Source organism: Bombus bifarius, unplaced genomic scaffold, assembly GCF_011952205.1.
Source record: "Bombus bifarius isolate JDL3187 unplaced genomic scaffold, Bbif_JDL3187 scf7180000009832, whole genome shotgun sequence".
NCBI lineage: Eukaryota > Metazoa > Arthropoda > Insecta > Hymenoptera > Apidae > Bombus > Bombus bifarius.
In genome coordinates, this window is record NW_022885363.1 from 552,676 (window position 1) to 574,196 (window position 21,521).

At 37.9% G+C, this 21,521-nt stretch overlaps 2 protein-coding genes and 1 long non-coding RNA gene across 24 annotated transcripts in view; 1 reads left to right on the forward strand and 2 right to left on the reverse strand.

Annotated features, from left to right (window-relative positions):
• Positions 1-14,069, reverse strand: part of LOC117215862 (tropomyosin Per a 7.0102) — a 38,609-nt gene extending 24,540 nt beyond the window's left edge. For 4 of the 22 annotated variants that reach the window (XM_033462417.1, XM_033462416.1, XM_033462415.1 and 1 more), the window contains exons 1-3: positions 13,912-14,069; positions 10,479-10,641; positions 10,014-10,139 (exon numbers count right to left, since the gene is read on the reverse strand). In XM_033462417.1, coding sequence (XP_033318308.1) covers positions 10,014-10,139; positions 10,479-10,592 — 240 coding nt within the window. In that variant the 5' untranslated portion in view covers positions 10,593-10,641; positions 13,912-14,069. Of the gene's footprint in view, positions 1-5,154; positions 7,723-8,408; positions 9,673-10,013; positions 10,140-10,478; positions 10,642-13,541; positions 13,659-13,907 lie in introns of those variants that run through there. The other 18 variants (XM_033462406.1, XM_033462405.1, XM_033462421.1 and 15 more) reach the window with 16 other exon arrangements.
• LOC117215883 lies at positions 1,158-3,089 on the forward strand. Its single transcript, XR_004489230.1, has 3 exons — positions 1,158-1,561; positions 2,006-2,120; positions 2,197-3,089. It is a non-coding gene; the product is annotated as an uncharacterized LOC117215883 (long non-coding RNA).
• A 7,055-nt stretch (positions 14,070-21,124) lies between the features above and the next one.
• Positions 21,125-21,521, reverse strand: part of LOC117215852 (phosphatidylinositol 4-phosphate 5-kinase type-1 alpha) — a 37,892-nt gene continuing 37,495 nt past the window's right edge. Inside the window, exon 19 of the mRNA XM_033462382.1 lies at positions 21,125-21,162. Within this exon, the coding sequence (XP_033318273.1) occupies positions 21,151-21,162 (12 nt within the window). The 3' untranslated portion in view covers positions 21,125-21,150. The remainder of the gene's footprint in view (positions 21,163-21,521) is intronic.

Here is a 21,521-nt window from a genome sequence, read left to right on the forward strand (position 1 = left end):
CGAGGCCCTTGTCCCCGTTTGTGGCTGCACCTGTGACGATTGTGCGCCAAGCGGATAAATCCCAGTTTATCGTGCGTGAACCGGGCATTACGCGCGCTTTCATGCAAGTACTGTTCTTCGATCATCCACCAACATTTTGCATCCGGACCGATTCAACAAACCTGCAATTCCCCTTGACCGATGACGCGTCCAAATCGGCCAAAGATATCGATATCGATGAATGTGCAATTCTACTAATTTTGGTTATCTTATCTTACAAAATAGATTAATATCTATACTCTGATTTGTGTAATGTACGGTGAACTTTCTTGATTAATGTTTGTAGAAAATTTCGAGACATTCTTTTGTGTTCAATTGTTATAAATATTATACATTTATATTGCGCGTTTGATTGTTTTAGTATGATTTAGGATGGTGTTGTTTTAATGTACATACATATGTAATGGATTTGTTTCGTTTCTGGTGATAATTCAATTTATTGGTTTATACAGGGTGGTTGGTAACTGGTGGTACAAACGGAAAGGGGATGATTCTAGGCGAAAAAAGAAGTCGAAAATATAGAATACAAATTTTTCGTTCGAGGCTTTGTTTTCGAGAAAATCGACTTTGAATTTTCGCTCGGTACGCGTACGGTACGTTATAACGAATCTCACGCGAAAAACGCGTCTATGCTTCTACGCGAAAAAAGAAGCCGAAAATATAGAATTAAAATTTTTAGAAATTTTTTTTTTAATTTTTCCATCGAGACAACGATCTACAGTGAGATCCGTTATAACGAGACGTGATAAAGTGCACGCGTACCGAGCAAAAATTCAAAGTCGATTTTCTCGAAAACAAAGCCTCGAACGAAAAATTTTTATTCTATATTTTCGACTTCTTTTTTCGCGTAGAATTACCCATTTTACGCTAGTACCACCAGTTACCAACCACCCTGTATAACTAGAATTCATGCAATGCGAGGAACGTATCATTCAAATGATAACGATATAGGTACTCAAATAAAAGAAGTTCACATTCGATTAAGCGAATGAAATTAGCACGACTTTAGTCAAAGTTTCGTTTGAATTAAAATCTAATTTCCTTTTCTTCTAGAATAAATAAAATTCTATTCTACTTCCTGTTTATTCCAACTTGTTACATTATTCAGTCAATTCATATTTAATATGTTTTACAACACACCCGTTGAATTTTCAGAACGTCCCATTAACAGTTTGAGAATTATCAAACTATATTACTAAGAATTTCATTGGCCGTTCTTTCTACTTAAAATGATTCACTCAAAGAAACCAGAGGCTACGCCTATGCATGCTCATAACGCGTACAATGTCATAATTCGTATCCAGACGATGTGGCGGGTTAAATTGTCGACCGGATAATTCGTCACAGTGTATAATATTTAAAGTAACGCGAGTGCCATTTCCGGTCCCATGTATTCTCAGTATCGATCATTGATCACGTCTATCAGGTCGTGCACGGACGATCTGTGTCGGAGGAAACCGACACGCCCACGCACACTGGCGCAACCGAACAGGTCTTGCCGATCATATCCGCGGTAATGACGGTAAGTGTGCCAAACTTCCGGCAACGATCACCCTCCGTTGCCTCCACTACGTTCTGTTAATTCGACGCGATTGTACTACTGTGTTTATATGTTGCACGCATCAGTCCTGTAGTTTAATTGTATCAGCAATGTATCACAGAAAATTTCAGGAAAAACTTATTTTGTTGCTTATAAAAGGGACTAGGAAAATGATACTGTAATGATATGGTACAGTAAATAATTTCAATAAGGAATATTTGTTTATATCATAGAATATGGATTATAGCGTATGTGTAATATTACTTAATCCTGTAGTATTTTGATGATATTTTTTTGTTAAATTGTTAAGAAGTGCTTCTGAAATAGAAACATAATTTTCATTACGTATAATATGTAATTTATGTATTTAAATAGACATAGTAGGTACGCGATGAGAATGCTGGTATTAAATACATACTTTTCTAGTTTAAAAACCTGATTTGAAGTGTAGAATCATACCAGCCCTACGATATACCAACACCACGACATACCAACCTATATACGATAGGAACGCTACAAGAGAATTTCATCCAAAGCAACGGTATCCGATTACTCCACAAAGTCCTCTTTTCTCTCGAAAAGCTTTCAGCGTTTCCTAATGCTTCGAATTATTTCAGAAACGTAGAACGACTACTATCCATCCTGAAAACGTTCCTCCGCGAAGCAAGTCAAAATGTATCGATCGATCAATTACCAATATGCTAAACCAATAAAAACGGAACGTAACACGAACGAAGCGCTATGACGATGTTTATTTGTTTATTAATAAGTCTGCCCCCAGGATGAGGACAATCGAGGCATGATTATATAAACTCAATAAAAGAGACGCCACGTGCTGGCGTACGGCTCGTACGTAATATCACTTTCACGGTACAAGCTAAATCCGTTGCTGCCCGGTAAATCAATGAACCGAACTTAGGAGTATATACTTTGGATAAATGTTCGTAACATGTGGGACACACGTTGTTAGTTATTTAGTTCTATTAGACGAGAAAAAGAAGAAGAAAAAAGAAGTGCATACACGGCAGTGCACTTCATTGCTCAATGACAAAAGCTTGTTAGTGAAGCTTCACCGAGCTCCTATTCGTTGGCCTTTTAGGACGACGATACGTCAGCGGCAGAAAGCGAGCAACGTCACCGGAGGTACATTGACATTTTTCGGAGACTATACAAGGTTAATCTCTAATCGACAAAAGAATCGCCCTAATTAACCTTTACATGAATCCTTATAGCTGGATTATGGATATTTATAAATTTATGACAAATTTAAAGATGCTAAAATATATACGTACATACACAATATACAAAAATATCGGAAATATTCAAAGTTCACAAAAATATGAATTTGTATAAATATCTGTAGTTTGATTATAAACGTTCCTTCTTCACCAGGATAGATTTTGGCAATTATTTAATAGGATGGATTAAAAGATGCAGAGGTTCTACCAACAGATACTGAATGGAGTTAGAGATAATTAATATGATATGTATAATGAATGTAAATATAGAAAAGATAGGTTTTCGAAAGGACGCCCTATAGATCTATAGTAAATGTTATATACATATTATACATATATGTAGATATCAAGTATATTTTCTACTCAAATAGTTGAATTATTAATAAGTTTTTTGATTTATTCCAAGTCTCTTCTCTTTCTATGAAGAATTTTTCAGGAATTAAGTTACATATTTTTCAAGACATTCTCCATACTCTAGGATGAAAGATAGTTCTACAAAATCATATATAATACTGTGACTTGATTACTTCATTCATAATCGATAATTTTGCAGAGGTTAGTCATGGTAGAACTGTATACAGGATATTAGTCTGTGACAGGCTTCCTCAACAGAGGGTCGAAAGGTCTCCGCAGGAAAATAAAATCATCGACTCCCAACGCTGATGATTTTAAATATCGCTACTGTAAATAACACCGAGCAGGTAGATATGGTCAGTAATGTTTTCTTGGTAAAAAAAAGCAATGTTTTTTCTCTCACCGGTGCTCAACTTTGGAACTTCAACGAGTTACGCATTCAATATATCGTATTCTTGTGTTGGAATCTGTTGGACCATTGAACTGTCTATTAAAAGTGTCATGGTAATCGAATACATGTAAAACAAGCAAATTTATAATTTTACATTTAAATTAAAAACGTGTATTTAACATTTCGAATGTTCGAATTACTTGTAATACCTTTTTGAAACGTACTGGAACATCTTCAGGCCAGATGTAAATTCACCTATGCGTTCAGCTATGTATTTTACCAGACCGTCAGCGAAAGAAAAGGGTAAAAACAGTGAGACTGTGGTAGAAATCGAAGCTGATGAACTGGCTTACACCTAGAATATTCATTCGTTCTTAATCTGCTTACAATTACAGACACTGCACATATTTATCTGAATATTTTTGATCAATTATATTTAACCCATCAGATATAAATTCCTACCTAATATTCTAAATTCTTAATTTATAAAAAGATGATCAAAAATTATAATCTTCAAAATAATCTACTTCATGTTCATGTTTTTCATAAATGACGCAGAATAATGAAAAAACGTAATTATCCTCGAAAAAATATATCAGATCGTATCATATCGATAATACTACGAAAGCCTTCGCATGCGAGAATTATTGTACGATCGTACACAGAAGTCGACCGGGTATTCCCCTTGATTCCATTCCGCGAATACGAGGGACACATTGGTTTAGCGCAATGCGCACGGTTAATTAGCTCTGGGCGTTATCGTAACGACATTTCCGAATGTACGAAGAATTGTTTGATTAACGCTCAAGAGTAGCGACAGAGGTAAGTTTTCAAGCCGGTCCTCGTTGTATCAAGAATGTCTCGAGTGCAAGTCGAGTCGGTGTCCCTTCTATATCCCCCTGGCTGCCCTCTCCAGAGGCACAACCCAGCCTGACGACGACGTGCCTGGCTGCCTGACACTCACGATCGATCCTATAGCCGTGCGGACGCCGGCTCCAGCGTTTCGTGTACAAAGGTGAAAATGATTTCCATCGAAAGTCCACCGACTTCGAACATGATTACTATTCTATCTTTTAAGTTAAATATTCAAAACGTGATGTCATTCGATAGAATGTATCCATTTTTCTTCAATATAACAAGTTTCTCTCACGCAAACCGATCGATACTTTTCCAGACGAATACCGAGTGAAGTTGAGCACCATATTTCCGGTAAAGACACGCCGTGAGCCGTACAGTTCGTTACGTGTTCTCGATGAAATTAACCGCACAATGAGTCGATCACGAGATGAATCGATTGGTTTTGCGATCGGTGCACTTCGTATGACTGTTAATCAGACATCGAAATTGACAAACCTCACTGAATTCTTCCCTTCTGTGCGTTTAATTCACATCCCTATTCGAGCATCGTGAAACGATTGACGAGATTCACGAGCTACCTCGTACGATAGGTCAGGTTATGCCAGAGAATGGAATAACTCGAATCAGAGGAAACTGGAAAAATATCCTCGACAAAGAACCCTACATAGTATCGAGCCAATTCGTAGGCAGAAAAAACGAACGAAATACGAAGTTGAGGTAATTTTCTCACTCACTTCCTCGCGGCGTATCACTTCCACTTGCAGCCGCTTCTGATACTCTTCACACTCATCCTTGTACTTCTCCATTTCTTCTTTGGTCTGCCTCATCTTCTTCTTGAGCACGTCGAGAAGGGTGCCCTGCACTTGCGTCGACATGCTGCTGGATATTCGCGCGTGTTATCGTCTTCTCACTTGTAAATATCGCGATTACGAGTCTAGTGCGCGGATCGAGGTAATGCTCGAACGATAAATGGAAGAATGGAGGATCTAAGACAGCCGGTGAACACGACGTACGAAGACAAAGTATATCGGGGTACGATAGACAACCGGTACCCGTGCGAGAGAGAGAGTTTCGTAGCCTCCGAGCTGTCGTACACTGACGACCACTGGCTGCTGTTGACTGGAAAGCAAGATGGCCGCCCCCGGTCAGTACGCGCATGCGCGCTACCGTTCTGCGGACGTCAAATAGTCCCTTGCCCTTAACGACGTTTCTCCTACGATATTTTGTGGAAAATTTCCCTTTGATCAAATTGCAATTGACCTCATCGTTTAAATACTTCCTATCTGACCACGCCTATATTTATAAAGAGTCGGTTCATTGATTCAATCGTTATTTTTTTCTTTTCGAGACCGTGTCACAGTATGATGCGCACGCCGAGTATCGCTACGCCAATCGACGTGTCGTCGCGCGCAAAGCCCCGGAAATACCGCGCCCGTCGCGAGCGCGCCCAACCGTTCGAATGGATGGTCGACAACAATTCCTGCGTTGTTTCGCTTCTTCTGCTTTTCATTCGCTGTGAGGGGCATTTCGCATTTATTCTATGCACCAATGATAATTCCAGTACCGACGTAATTTTCCTAAAATTGGTTGTTTTCTATGATCGACGGTTTTACGATGAGTAGGTAGAATGAGATGGATGAGTGACGCGGAAATTTAAATGATAATAGAGATCAGTAATATAACGGTTATGTGACCCCTAGTAATAAATTGTTATTCATTTTGTACGCATTAGAGAGATTTAATAAAGACACAATTATGGACAAATCGAATAACGGATTGTATCATATGGTTTAAGCGCTACCGGAAATAGTAATATATTTTATTATGAAGTTCTAGAGCAAGAGAATTATTGTAATATCATTATATAAGAGTTGCGACCGTTAATTGAACATTTTTAATAAATTATGACGTAATTGTTTTATTCAAGAATATAATTTCGGGAAAAATCAAACTAAATGTTATTTTGCTTGCATCATATTTCTTAATTTGAATTCATGTAGTGTAATTTTAATTAAATATTCAATACATTTTATCTAGTTTGACTGGCTATGCATATTAATTTAATTACTAGTTTGCGTCGCGAAGAATTAATTACAGAATACATCAAACTGCATAGTTAATACTCGTATTATCTCTAATACTCTTCTTTTTATATGTCAGTAGTATTTTTTTACAGAAGAAAGAATAAACAGTTATATATATATTAAAAAGTGACTGCAAAGTATAAATAACACGTTAGAAATATATGATTGTGCATTTATGAAAAACTACCGCAGCTCCATCTCTAATATTCAGTCATTCTACGATAAATTCAAATGGTATGCAAATCCCAGGTTAGCATCGAATTAAGAACAATCAACTGAATTCGAATGTAAGTTCGAGAATCCAGAAACTCGTCCATCAGAATTATGCGAAGAATGTAAGTATAGATGGCAGCACATTGATCTGCCGTGAAATCGCAGAGAATGTGACGTGTAAACATCGGCTAAGATAACGGGGTAAAGAAACAGATCTTTGTTTCAAAGGTCGACAATAAAGTATAGAACGCATTTCAAATTCCGGTGCAATATGTTATGAATATTCTGCAACGGTGTTACACATACTCTATATCGTCACCGGCTTATAAAACGCTCATAACGAAGCGGATTTGTGGGAGCGTGTTCCGGGCGCTATGCTTACGCAATGTTCTCTCAGAGTGCCGAATAAAAGAGCTGCTGGATCCGTGTACCAACAGCCACGTATTTTTAGAATGTTGACGAGTGCTATTTATGTTTAACGCGTGTTACCAGTGCAGGGTGGGGTTTGTTTTTGGAAATGTGTTCCAAAAGCATATATGTATACGAAGATATCTTTCATTTGTTGAATTATTTTATCTATTTCGCAAAGATATTGAAAATATTAAAATTTTTTAAAAATCGTCAAGAAACTTCAATTATAATGTCATTTTACGATATATTATTGCATTTGGTCAGATTAGGTTAGGTTCTTCATGAAACTGAACATAAGCTTCCAAGTTTGGCAATGTTACACTCGTTGTACGAACGCGTCATATTAAATCGAAAGGTGTGGCTTAAACCAAAAACGAATTGGTAAGAACGCCGCATATTATGATGTGCATCGGACGTGATTGTATATAAATAATCGAAAAATTTGAATTACCTGGGCGTACGGTCGCTTGGAGTCGACTAAATAAGAATACCATTTATCATATTGGATGAAAGAATTACGCTTCATCCATTGTCTCCGTTCAGTAACCCTATACAATAAGTATCCTTTGTCGGACGATCGTGCATCGTTAAGTTCTGCAAGAAGTCGCTTGTCGCTAAAAGCGCTACTAATGATTCTCTTAAGTATTATTAAACGCAATAAGTAGTATATCATTTATTTAGTACGCGATAATGCAAACTGATTTCGATTTTCACTTGGCAACGGCTGGAATTCCGATGTATTAATCGGCCTTTCTCTAATCAGTATTCGTGGCGGTTCGGTAATTTTCCAGAATGGTCGGTAGAAAAGAGCGTGTAATTAAAACGTGAGAAAGAGTAACAAGAGTCGTCAACGTTCCTTTGTAAAACCTTCTCAAGCAACCTACGATTTAATGGTCTGTAACGTCACCGTGGGGTCCGTGGTTAACCACTAGATCACCTAACCTAACTGCGCGCGTATTTTTATCCTGCTCTCAACCATATAAGGTATCGAATTTACGAAGATTACCTCGTTCGACGAAAACGTTGGGTAAGTCGACAGAAAGAAATGCAAAAGAGATGAAGAATTATATACACGGGTGGTATGATATGGTCCGAGAGAGAAAGCAAGATCTTCATTGGTCATGATCTCTTTCCGTTATCAAGGGCTGTATGACCCTCGAGGACCCATTGACCGACGTGACGTCAAACTGCGTCAAGGTTATGTCATATGATGACCTTCACGCAGCACGCTCGTTTACCTACGTACCGGGTGCATCAGTGATGTATCATGCGATACTGACCCGTTTAAGCTGGTTCCCCATAATATTCTGCAATTCGTTCCTTATGAGACCGAATTTCATCATCGTGTCGCTGGAGAATATGGACCATCCGAAAGCTAATCCAGGATAATCGGCGCATCTCTTTCTTCTTCTTGCTTCCCTTTCAGCTTGCACCTCGGTCCTTTCGCTAGGACATCTAAGCTTGGCAAGCTCAGCAAGTTCAGGGTCCTCCTCGACGTTGGTCGACTCGTCGTCAGAGTTCCCGTCACCGCGAGCCCTCGCGACCGCGTGCTCAGGCTCCGGTGAAGTTTCTTTGCTCCTCGTCTCGTTGTCGGACTCGCTTTTGCATATCTCGATCCCACGTGGCCTTAATCGAGGCTTATCAGTTGATGGTTGTTCCGTCTCGTGGCTGTCACAGCTCTCGTTCTCGTTTCTATCAAGAACAAACTGTTCGCGTCGTTCATTGAGGACATCCAGGCTACACTGCGCGAGCCTGTGTCGGATGTCCTCTCTGTCATCATCTTCGAGCTTGTACGTTATCTTGTTGACGTCTTTTGAGGATACAGTAGTGGCCGTCGGATCTTGGAGCCACCTCGGGCCGACGATCGTGGGTACTGTCACCGCGGTCGAACACTCCGTACCAATGACAGTGCTTTTTTCATCGAGTCTCGATGACGTTGTAGTCGTTGGCGTTTCGTTGTTACCAGTCGGCGTATCTTTAACGATATCAGCAGGGCCACACTGCGCGGGTCCTCTGCTGGAGACATCGATACGTCGACGCGTAGTGTACCGCGGATGATGTTGATGACCGCGACGTCTCGTGGTCGTCGTAAGAGCTGGTTCCATACTATCCAGCTGCTAAACCTTTCACCTAACCCCTTTCTTCCACTATTTATCCTTCTAATGTACTCTACGTACCACTGTTCCTACTACTGCACAAGACACACCGCCATCTTGTCTGTCACTGTTCGTAACACGTTTCTCACCGCGCCACGCATACGTCCTTCTGTCTGTCTCTCTATGTTGCACACACACCACCGTTCCGTACAGGCGAACGCATGCACGAGAGGAGACACGTTGGTCTCTGCTCTCTGCACCGTCCTGGTCTGATTTCTATCTTGCTCTTGCTTTCTCTCTCTCTTTCTCCGTCTATTGCTCTATGCTCGATCCAGGTTACCCCTACCATAAACTACGACACGAAACCGAAGTTTGCCGACCACCGCCGAACAAACGAAGCGGCAGCTTCGCGTACTAATGCTCGACTGTGCGCTCCGTTCGCGGAGAACCTATTCTTTTCTTGTGAAACGCCTGCGCACGATCGCCGCGACATCTGATGGCGCTCGAACGTCACTATTCTGTCGGTAACAACGCGGTGATTGATAAAGACTGGCGGGTTTTCATATTCGAAAACCGGTTGAGTTTATTTTTTAAATGTTTCTTATATGATATTTGTTGTTCTTTCTCCAAGTATCAGTGTACTCAATTATCTAACTTTCTCTTTCTAAATGAAGTAATTTAATATACTGCAAATTGTCCGTGAAAGGTTAAAATATTTGAAGTTTGAAACTTAAATTTGATAAGAAATTACGATAGAACTACGATGATGGAATATTACGAATAACTTACGTTCTGCAGCGCCTTGTCTTTCTCCTCAAGTTTTGCATTGACCTGCATAAGAGCCTCTTGAGTTTGATCGAGTTCGTTTTCAATGGTCTGGATCTTCTTCTGCAGGGCGCGCGCCTCTTCCTCGGCCTTTGTTGGACAAAAGAATGTTATAAATCAAACAGTTAACACAATAACAGATAATTACACATTTATTGTGTATATATATGATTATGGCAGAGAAAACAGGTATAGACACTCCAGATCTATAATCAACGTTCTTGAACAGATGCCAATCCTATAACGCATTTTTATCACATTGTGATTATTTCATCGTTATTTTTATTCCCCATTTTAGCAAAGCAGGTAAATACACATTTTTGGTATTTCTTTTATTACATCAGACTACTTTTTATTCTTAGCTTGTCAGCAGTTATTTCAGGTCCTCCAACTGAAACGCATAATACGCTGAAAATTTGAAACATTTACCTTTTCTGCTCGCGCATTTGCATCACGAGCTTGCTGTTCACAGAGCAACGCGCGATCCATCGCGTTGTCCTTCTCCAGCTTCATTCCCTGCATCTTCTTCTTGATCGCGTCCATGGTGGCGGTTTGGTTTGTTCACTCGTTTACCAGAAAAAAGACAACGTATCTAGAACAGCAACGGACGTCTCCATTATCATCTCAACGTTCTCGAATATGCGTTCTCTCCAGCACGTAAACCGTATTCCTTCCCATACGCTTTTATCTTCGATCGGCAAATTGTACTTTTTAATTCTCCCTTGGTCCGTATAACTCGATCGATTCCCAAGGAGAATGATCGAGTTCGCGCGCGTTCATCGTGCCGGAGATTTCAATGACCGTGAGACGAATCAAGATTGCAATTAACCGCAACTTAATTATTTGATTTTTTTCTTTTTTCGTGCAGGTTCTCCTATATATCTCATACCTTTTTGACGACCGTTCTTTTCTATCCTTTTTTTTATTTTTCTCTTCCCTCTCGTTTGTTTCAGAAGCTGAAGCGCAAAGTTATCTCTTAAAAACGCGACGCGACGGTAATTACCATAGAAATCGCCGGATCGGCCGCAAATTCGTGCAAGTTCTCGCTATACGGACAGCATGCATCGAAGTATAATTAGCGAACGACCGGATATCCTATTTATAGAGACAGGTTCTTGCTCAAGAAGGCCCGGGCTCTGTACCGTGTCCGTATATATAAAATCAAACGTCTTCGCTGCTCCGGCCGTCTTTCTTCCTCTCTCGTGACGTCAGACATTCAGGTATGCGATCCTCCAGGACGAACCAAGGCGAAACGAGAGGATTCTTCGCGGGCTCGCTGCTTTCGCATTTTATGCGCTCGTTTCACTACACGAGCGAAACCGATGCATCGCGAGGACGAGAGGGTACCGATACGGCCAGCAGGACAGAGCCACGAACGGGTTAATTTTCTTCGTGGAAACATTCCAGACATTGTTTCTTCCAGGATCATTCTATCTCTACTGTTTTTTCCATCCTGTTTCGCTTTCAAAATCGAGTTCTTTTGCCGAGAGTGAAATTTTAATCTGGCACGTTAACAGTGAGTGTCACTGTTCGCTTGTTTCTTCTTTATTAAGCTTTTAACGCTAAATTTGGCATTGGAATGAGAAGAAAGCACACGGTGATAGATTATAGAAGATCGAATTTAATTTCTAAGGAAGTAGCGAAACTTTAATCAAGAGTTAACAGTGGATGGTTACTTCCCAATTCTTTTTTCTCTTTTAAGCTTCTAAAGTGAAACTTGATATTGAAATGAGAAGAAAGAAGACAGAGTCAGACTATAGAAAGTTCAGTTTAGTTTCTCAAGCTTGCAGCGTTCTTTGAAATATTTTTAACCAAATCGTATTTTTTTATGCTTTGACAACTTCTAAAGTACGAGGAAAGTATTAAGGAATTGTTATTGATACGAGTGATTAGCTGTTGCTGTGTAATACATTATTGCGTAATAATTATTTTCTTAAAATATTAATTTCATTAGAGTCTCTTTTTAGGTCGAACCGAGAAAATGATCGAAACGTAAAAGATTTGAGAATCGTAGCAGGGTTAAAGAACTTCTTGGTACTCGTTGAGTCTACGCGTGTATGAATCTCTGCATCCGTATCATTGGTATCTATACGAACGAATGAGCACGATTCCTGGCTCGCCCGTAATCAGAGATGCCGGAGAAGCGAAGAGGGAAGAAAACGAAGTTTCAACCAGTTCAAAGAAGCAGAAATTCTAGACACAATGCTCCGAAGAAACGAACTTCTTCGTGTCATCACTTCTCACCTTTACTCTGTGAAACTTAAATACCTTCGAAATCAAACCGATGACACCATCATATATTTACCATAATATATCCATAATAAACTCTTTGCAAAGATGAAATATAAAATTAAAAAAAAAAAAAAAAAGAAGAAAAAGAAGATACAATGGGAAAAGATACCTAATCAAAGGTGGGGATTTTTTCTTCCGTTTCTGGTTTTAATGTATAGATTGTGATGAAGTCACATCCCAAGCCTATCGAAAGTCACAGAGCACACAGTCGAAATAGTGATGGATAAAAAATAAGCCCAGCTGCCGGATTGCAATGGAGCTTGTATCAAAGCAGAGGGTTATTTTTACACGCGAGAGGAGAGGGTGGAATCGCTAGTCGCCTGCCGTCGAACCTTTTCGGGTTACGCACAGCCGAGTTTCGTTACTACATTCGGATCGGTGTCTGATTACGCTCGAAAGAAAATTATCCTCCCTACCAGGCCCCCTATCGTAACAATTTCTGACACTTGATGCGGAAATTTTTGCATAATCCACCTACGTCATGATGATGATCGTTCTACATCTTTTTTGGAGCAGATAAGAAATTTGTGTGCGAAAAGAATGCGACCTAGATCGTGACATAGAAATTCGACCTTGTTTAATAAATTTCTTGAATTAAAATTCGATACAAGTTCGATAATGAAGTAATAAATTATCAAATCACTGCAAATACTACGAGTATTCTATGCGATATTACGAATAAATTAGTCTACACTTTTTAATGGGACACTGAAACCTTCTACAGGTTGTTCTATCAATTTCTTCGATCGCCTACACCGAACACCAAAAGCAGAGTATAGTAACGTTTGCACTGGTTCTTTCGAGAATTTGTTATCAGCGAGCGTCCGGAACAACATCGTGACCGCGATCTGCTATCTCGCAGTTAGAAATTCTTGTCTACTCTGGCACAGCAAAGAAATCGGTAGTCTGGGACAATGTTGTCACAGCGGTTACTCGTGAATGCCTGAAACTTTTTATGAGTCACACTTTTTCTGGCAAATACCAACTCAGGCTGCATCCACGATTGACAACGGGTTGCGGGCCTGAACGTTACGAAACGTCCGCCAAAATTTGCATAATAACCGATTGCTTTTTAAAATCGCTCGCATGAACTGCGCATGAGAGACGTTGCAATTATCAATTCTCTCTCGACTCAATTGAATCTCTATCAAGTTAAAAAAGTAAGTAGATCAAATATAAGGCGATCCAAGCTTCATTTACCACTTGGTTCAACTCCTTTTCAAGGCAAAATCGTCGTCGACCTGCAAGATCATCCGCCTCTATTCGAAAACTGATTTCTGCCTCCGACAGCGATCGACCCTCTTCACTTTCCTGCGCACGAAAGAAACACGCACGTTCTACTCACGTCACTTTTTTTCTCGCACAACCAACCCACCCACCCACCCACACACACACACACGCACACATACACGGACAGGCACACACATGGACGATGTTAGAGGGAACGAGAGTCACGATCGAGCAGATCCAGGAAGGTCCTGCAAGACACGCGAGGTCGAAAGGCGAAACTCGAGCAGGCCGTTGCATCGGACGTAGGTACGGACTGGAAAAAGTGCACATGCTTACTCACGGGGCAAGTATTCAGGTTCGTTCGTCGTCTGGGATGCGTCTGACTCGCAGGCTAAGTCTCGACTGGTCGCTGAAAGCTTCGGCTACAACCGTTCGTCGTGGCTCCCACCTTTTCTCGCGGGCTTCTCTCCTCGCGATCGTAAAAGACGACGATGACGTCGCGCGCCAGGACGCGCTTCTCTTTCTCTCTCTTTCTCTCGTTTTCTGACGTCTCTTATCCCTACCACACCGCGTATGCGTGTCTATATGTGTGTACACTATACGTGTACAGACTCGCCGTGAGCATTTTCTACGTACGGGCTTGTGAAAACATACACCGCTGCGGAATTTATCTTTAGAATCGGCGACGCTACAACGCCCGATCGCGCCGCCGCTTATTTTCACTCGGGTCCTGGAGAGCTCTTGCCCAACGCGGCGATCCGAAATTCAGAGTATTTGGGAAAAGACAGTGGAGTCTTTGATGGAGTTTGAGGCACATTCGAGGCATTGAAAGAAAAGTGGAGCTTCCTTTCTTTCTTTTTGTCGTCGCCTCCTCTCAAGCAAGTAACGTGGCGATAATTACCATGGAGGTGATTGTATTGAAAATTCGTAGAAGGATCAGTATATTTGAGACATTAATTCTAATGCTCAACAAATTGCGTAATTCGTTGTTTGAAATAGATGCGAGAGCAAAATATTCCACTTTTAAAAAAAGGTCGAAAAATTTCATTATAAATTCCATATGTTAAATAAAGTCATACATAACGCAATTATTGATATTTATTTCCTATAAACAGTAGAAAGTATATACATATTTTTACATTATGAATATGAGATTTATACTCCGATAGTGGAAATGCAGAAAATCTTCAGCGTAAAGAAATAATTATTTATCAATTGATTCTTCGAAAGGATCTTCGATCCTTAAAACTATCTTTAAAAAAAAGAGAAAATATATTGTTACGACTAAAACCGAGAATAAAGAGTATCATTAGAAGACTTTGGACAGGAATTGTATAACTGTACCAAGAAGGAAGCGAAGTAGCACTGTACGCCAGTAAAAGAGATAGATCCATTCGGGATTACGTTCGTAATTCCTTGATCCAGTTTCCATAGTTACCAAGATCAAAATCACCGGGATTGTTGCAAAGTTGCTATAAAAACTTAGATACTCTTCTTCGATTACCTTAATACCAATTAGAAAAAAAAAAAACTTACCATTGATGGCCTTAAAAATACGTAGATTATTTATCGCGACAGATAAGATAATCTTCGTGGAAAAGATTTCTTAAAACGGGTATCAATTGTGTGACCATTCGCAAGACGGAAATGTAACGCGTGAAAGATAAAAATACACGATCGTAACAATGTCTCGTGTATCGCGTCTCCAGCAGGAAGATCCTAATATTAGGCGGCGACAATTTTGGCATTGGGGTTATAGGTATCTCGCTCGGTCTCCTTGAGTCAAGTCGTGTCATGGTCAATTCGCAATGACTCGGACAACGCTTTTAGCCTGGCCGTTTGTGTAATTATTTCAAGATTTACCGAATAATTCGAGCAATTTCCAAATGAGTAATTTCGATAGCGATCACATGGAAACTTGCTGAATATTATACTTGATCTTTATGTTAGATATTAACATGCAGTCTTTATATGGTAATCGTCTGATTTGACGACTTAATTTCAATGGAATGCGTTCGTGATGGGAACGGTGAAAATTTCGCCAGGCAATTTGTCGACGCGCGAAATCTTTTGCGTAAGTTTATCGGTCACCACATCCCATACATTCATGCATCGGTCCGATTCAATACCGTAAAAGGAAAAAGTAGGTAAGGGTCCCTGCGCAGCCTTGACTCATATACAGTCTGTTTAAGTACTGGCTCGTGTGCGTTTATGAGCATACGTACTTCTGACATACCGATCACCGGCGAAAAGTCAATGAATACGCCGCGTCTGTTTACCTGCGATGTGATCTGAACACGCGATCACATGGATACTATAGAAAATTCAATTAATTATCGTCGATCTTTTTCATTTTTCTTAATTAACACGTTAAAGTGCAGTGATTCATTGAGATAATCTTTTATCCGCGATCTTTTTCGGTCAACTTACGCTATTATATCATATTTTCCAATATCATAAGATAAGGGAAAATTCCAAGGACTTGCTTGATATTTTCTTTAGTCTGTATATTCTTGAATTTTGCTTTTTCATATTGTACTTGTAAAAGAGAATTTCAAGAATTGTGTTGACTACTTTTTTTACACCCAGATTCTAAAACTGTATGATGCTTAACAAAAGTTAAAGTATTTATAGGATTATCATAAAGTGTTATTCTTTTAAATGTACATATACAATTTTCAACAACGCTATGTTTACATAACTTTTTCAGTCAACTTACACTATTATATTATATTTTCCAATATCATAAGATAAGGGAAAATTCCAAGGACTTGCTTGATATTTTCTTTAGTCTGCATCTTCTTGAATTTTGCTTTTTCATATTGTACTTATAAAATAGATTTTCAAGTATTCTGTTGACTACTTTTTTTACACCCAGATTCGTAACAAAAGTTAAGGTATTTATAGAATTATCATAAAGTGTCATTCTTTTTAATTGTACATATACAATTTTCAACAACGCTATGTTTACATAATTTTTTCGGTCTACTTACACTATTATATTTTCCAGTATCATAAGATAAGAGAAAATTCCAAGGACTTGCTTGATATTTTCTTTACTTTGTATCTTCTTGAATTTTGCTTTTTCATATTGCATTTATAAAAGAGATTTTCAAGGATTCTGTTGACTACTTTTTTTACACCCAGATTCGTAACAAAAGTTAAGGTATTTATAGAATTATCATAAAGTGTTATTCTTTTTAATTGTACATATACAATTTTCAACAACGCTATGTTTACATAACTTTTTCAGTCAACTTACACTATTATATTATATTTTCCAATATCATAAGATAAGGGAAAATTCCAAGGACTTGCTTGATATTTTCTTTAGTCTGTATCTTCTTGAATTTTGCTTTTTCATATTGTATTTATAAAAGAGATTTTCAAGTATTCTGTTGACTACTTTTTTTACACCCAGATTCGTAACAAAAGTTAAGGTATTTATGGAATTATCATAAAGTGTCATTCTTTTTAATTGTACATATACAATTTTCAACAACGCTATGTTTACATAACTTTTTCGGTCAACTTACACTATTATATTATATTTTCCAATATCATAAGATAAGGGAAAATTCCAAGGACTTGCTTGATATTTTCTTTAGTCTGTATCTTCTTGAATTTTGCTTTTTCATATTGTATTTATAAAAGAGATTTTCAAGTATTCTGTTGACTACTTTTTTTACACCCAGATTCGTAACAAAAGTTAAGGTATTTATGGAATTATCATAAAGTGTCATTCTTTTTAATTGTACATATACAATTTTCAACAACGCTATGTTTACATAACTTTTTCGGTCAACTTACACTATTATATTATATTTTCCAATATCATAAGATAAGGGAAAATTCCAAGAACTTGCTTGATATTTTCTTTAGTCTGTATCTTCTTGAATTTTGCTTTTTCATATTGCATTTATAAAAGAGATTTTCAAGGATTCTGTTGACTACTTTTTTTACACCCAGATTCTTAACAAAAGTTAAGGTATTTATAGAATTATCATAAATTGTTATTCTTTTTAATTGTACATATACAATTTTCAAGAACGCAATGTTTACATAACTTTTTCGGTCAACTTACACTATTATATTATATTTTCCAATATCATAAGATAAGGGAAAATTCCAAGAACTTGCTTGATATTTTCTTTAGTCTGTATCTTCTTGAATTTTGCTTTTTCATATTGCATTTATAAAAGAGATTTTCAAGGATTCTGTTGACTACTTTTTTTACACCCAGATTCTTAACAAAAGTTAAGGTATTTATAGAATTATCATAAATTGTTATTCTTTTTAATTGTACATATACAATTTTCAATAACGCAATGTTTACATAACTTTTTCGGTCAACTTACGCTATTATATTATATTTTCCAATATCATAAGATAAGAGAAAATTCCAAGGACTTGTTTGATATTTTCTTTAGTCTGTATCTTTTTGAATTTTGCTTTTTCATATTGTACTTATAAAAGAGATTTTTAAGGATTCTGTTGACTACTTTTTTTACACCCAGATTCTAGAACTGTATGAAGCTTAACAAAAGTTAAGGTATTTACAGGATTATCATAAAGTGTTATTCTTTTAATTGTACATATACAATTTTCAATAACGCTGTTTACATAACTTTTATCACCTGATTCTTAAGGTGGTAATAAAAAAAAAAATTTTTCTTGTCAATCGCGCATGGAAACTTGATGACATAATGATCGAAGTGCGTTAAAAAGTAAGTAAAAATCCAAGCGATGGTAGTTCTTTTAATAATCTTCTGTAATTGAAAAATTAAATGAAATCATGTTGCACGATGTTACTTTCAATTTCATCGAGCTTCATAAGGCAGCAGGGTTTATCGAATCAGTTATTATCGCGGTATGCCAACAATTAACAGAGAAGGCAACCTTGGATCAACAATTAGGATGCTTATTATAAAGCAGTCCGTCATTATTTCAACGTATGCGTACGTGTCCTTAGTTAGTACTTACCTTATGCAGGATATATTGCACCGGCGAGGTCGAGGCACCTTCTGTCCTAATTCTACTTCATCGACATAAGCCTTTATAAGTAAGTTGAGTCACCTTCTCGTTAGCCCCTACTTTGTCATACACCTTAATTTCTCCGTTGGAATTGATGCGCGATCGATCAATCGGACGAGACATAAACATAATGAAAATGATGAATTCTCAAACCTTAATTCTCTTCCAGTTGTTCAACTCACCTTTATTTTAGCTAAACCATCGTTTAAACCTAAAACAAGGGAACGAATGAAAAGAACACGGACACAGGGACAAAAGTGCAATATGCAAGACGAATAATTTTCATCGCAAACTTTATTGTTACAACAATTATTGCCAAAGGAAGATCTCCCTCGAGAATCGAACGAAATCTTCCTACGTGCGACTCGGAACTTTTTACGATGGAAGGACCATCGTCCTTCCATAAATAAATAGAACGCAACAATAATTTATTCACCCTTATATCGTACATTATCGCTGCGATCGGCCGTGTACAAGCAAAATGAGGTATCAAGATTGTGACTCTTGAGGAAAATGCAACTGTGTGCACACGGTCGCACGCGCCATAATAAATGCATCGATGTACATGATAATCGACCGTGTGTTTATGTATATGTATATATATATAATATGTATATTAGTGTGTAACTCGGGTATGTATGTATGTATGTCAATGTGTATCTGTGCCTGTGTATATATGTTTGTTAATGTATGTATATATGTTTGGTAATGTCTGTGTAGGTACATATTTATAATATACAAACATACGAGTAGATACCTTTTTTCATACATACAAGATACAAGCAATACCCTCTAGTAAATATATACAGCAGTGACAACGCGATTTTTTTGTTTTCTTCTGGAGGAACGTCGCGAGAACCACTTGAAAGGATATTCAAGTGCACCGAGTTCCTAACGCATAGTCGACGCCAGCGATTCCGTCTGTTCTCGATGGAAATAGTCTTGATATTCCAAGCCAACGTCTAATGCTTAACGGAATCCGCGATTTTCCAAAACTTTCCTTCTCACGAAAACGATCATGCTTGAGTCGCGCTGTTTGGAACGGCGACCGCAATTTAAACGAATTAAATTGTTTGCAAGTATTTATTACTTCGTGACGCGTGTATGTGTGAGAGATTTCTTACAGAAACGTTTAATTATAGAACGAATTAAACACTTAAGAATTTCTCAACGAAGAGATTAAAATTGTTGATCCTGCTTGATTATCGTAACACTCACACCTCGTTAATTAATTTAATTAATAGATTGTAAATCGAAGATTGATGTTTTGTAAGAATACCATGCAATGTATCAGGTATATCTCCAATTGGACGATTAAAGACTGGGGAACAGACTTTTAAACTCACGAACTAATGGTAGTGTACAGGGATAATAATATATTAATTCTCTAAATGTACAAAGTATACGCTGTACACGTGTAGTCGTGCAATTCTCAATAAATTCTCCAGTTGTTGTTTTCAACGAGGATAAAATTTCAAAAATTTCCCATCGCGTTTTCACGAATCGTTTTTTACATCGCTTTGAGACACTACAAATCTCAGATGATTTATCGACAGTCGTCGAAAAAACGACAAACTACAAACAAAAATAGGCAGAAAAAGGAAGAAAAATTAACGGAGGAAATAAACGCACGCAGTCTTTCCGAAAGAGGATTTAAGATGCGTTTATCCAGCGTTTATCTGTGTACATTGTACATTTGAGCCAGAACGAGAGTCCTGCTAAGGAAACTGCAACTTCCTGGCGGTACATAGCAGTAAAACAATAGAAAAATAAATAACTAAATTGGCTATCATCGATTTGAGACGTTTGCTTTATTTTCTTTATCATCAGTTTATTCGATCTTTTCGAAGAAAAAGTAGAAAAATCTGAGATGATTTAAGAGAACGTTGAAGGAACAAAATGTCGTCTCGAATCGATCTCTTAGTTGCTAATATAAAGTGTTCCGAAATTATCCTTTCGTTATGTTGTTTTTAATGAATGAAAAACTGTAATAATAAAAGGGACGATTAAAAGAATAGATAAGTAACAGATTGCTAACATTTATGCAAATTTATATTTTTATAGACAAATATAAAGAAATGTTACCTAAATATTGTACTTTAGATTTCTTATATTTGAAGCTTATATGCATTTTTGCATCCTTAAATTTCTTATAAGCGTATAAAAATTCTGCAACTAGACATCACAAAAGTAGTGAAGGATGACATGACGAACACAATCGTATAATGAAAAATACAATGACAAAAATCTACGGATGAATAAAGGCCGCTTCCGTGGTCGGATATTTTCGGCACACTCTATAAATACAGTTTAAAATGCGCACACTTATATGCCTGCTTTCTGTTGAACTTACATCAACGTCCTAATGCATTTTCAAGCTAATTCCGGAGGGGGAGGGTTTCTAAATGCGCCGACAGCGAGGATTCACAGGCTCCGCAGTCAATTCTCTCTTTCTCTCTCTCTCGTACATACAAATTTGTATTTTCTTTTTTTATGTGTTTTTCATTTGACTTTTTTTCTATAACTATCTTCGTTTTTTGCTTGACTACAGGTGGGTCTGAAACGGGTGCAAATAAAAGAAACCAGGATAAGAAAATATTTCGGTAAAAAAAGGGTGAAAAGAAAGTGAAAATAAAGTGCGCCGAGGGTGGGTTTACGTAAACGATACGAGGTATTGATCGATCGATCTTTACCGACAGGGGTACATACACGCATATATCATACATATATGTATATACAGGGTGGTTGGTAACTGGTGGTACAAGCGGAAAGGGGGTGATTCTACGCGAAAAAAGAAGTCGAAAATATAGAATAAAAATTTTTGGATGGAAAAATTAAAAAAAAAAAATTAAAAAAATAACGTCAATCGAGACAACGATCTACAGTGAGATCCGTTATAACGAGACGTGACAAAGT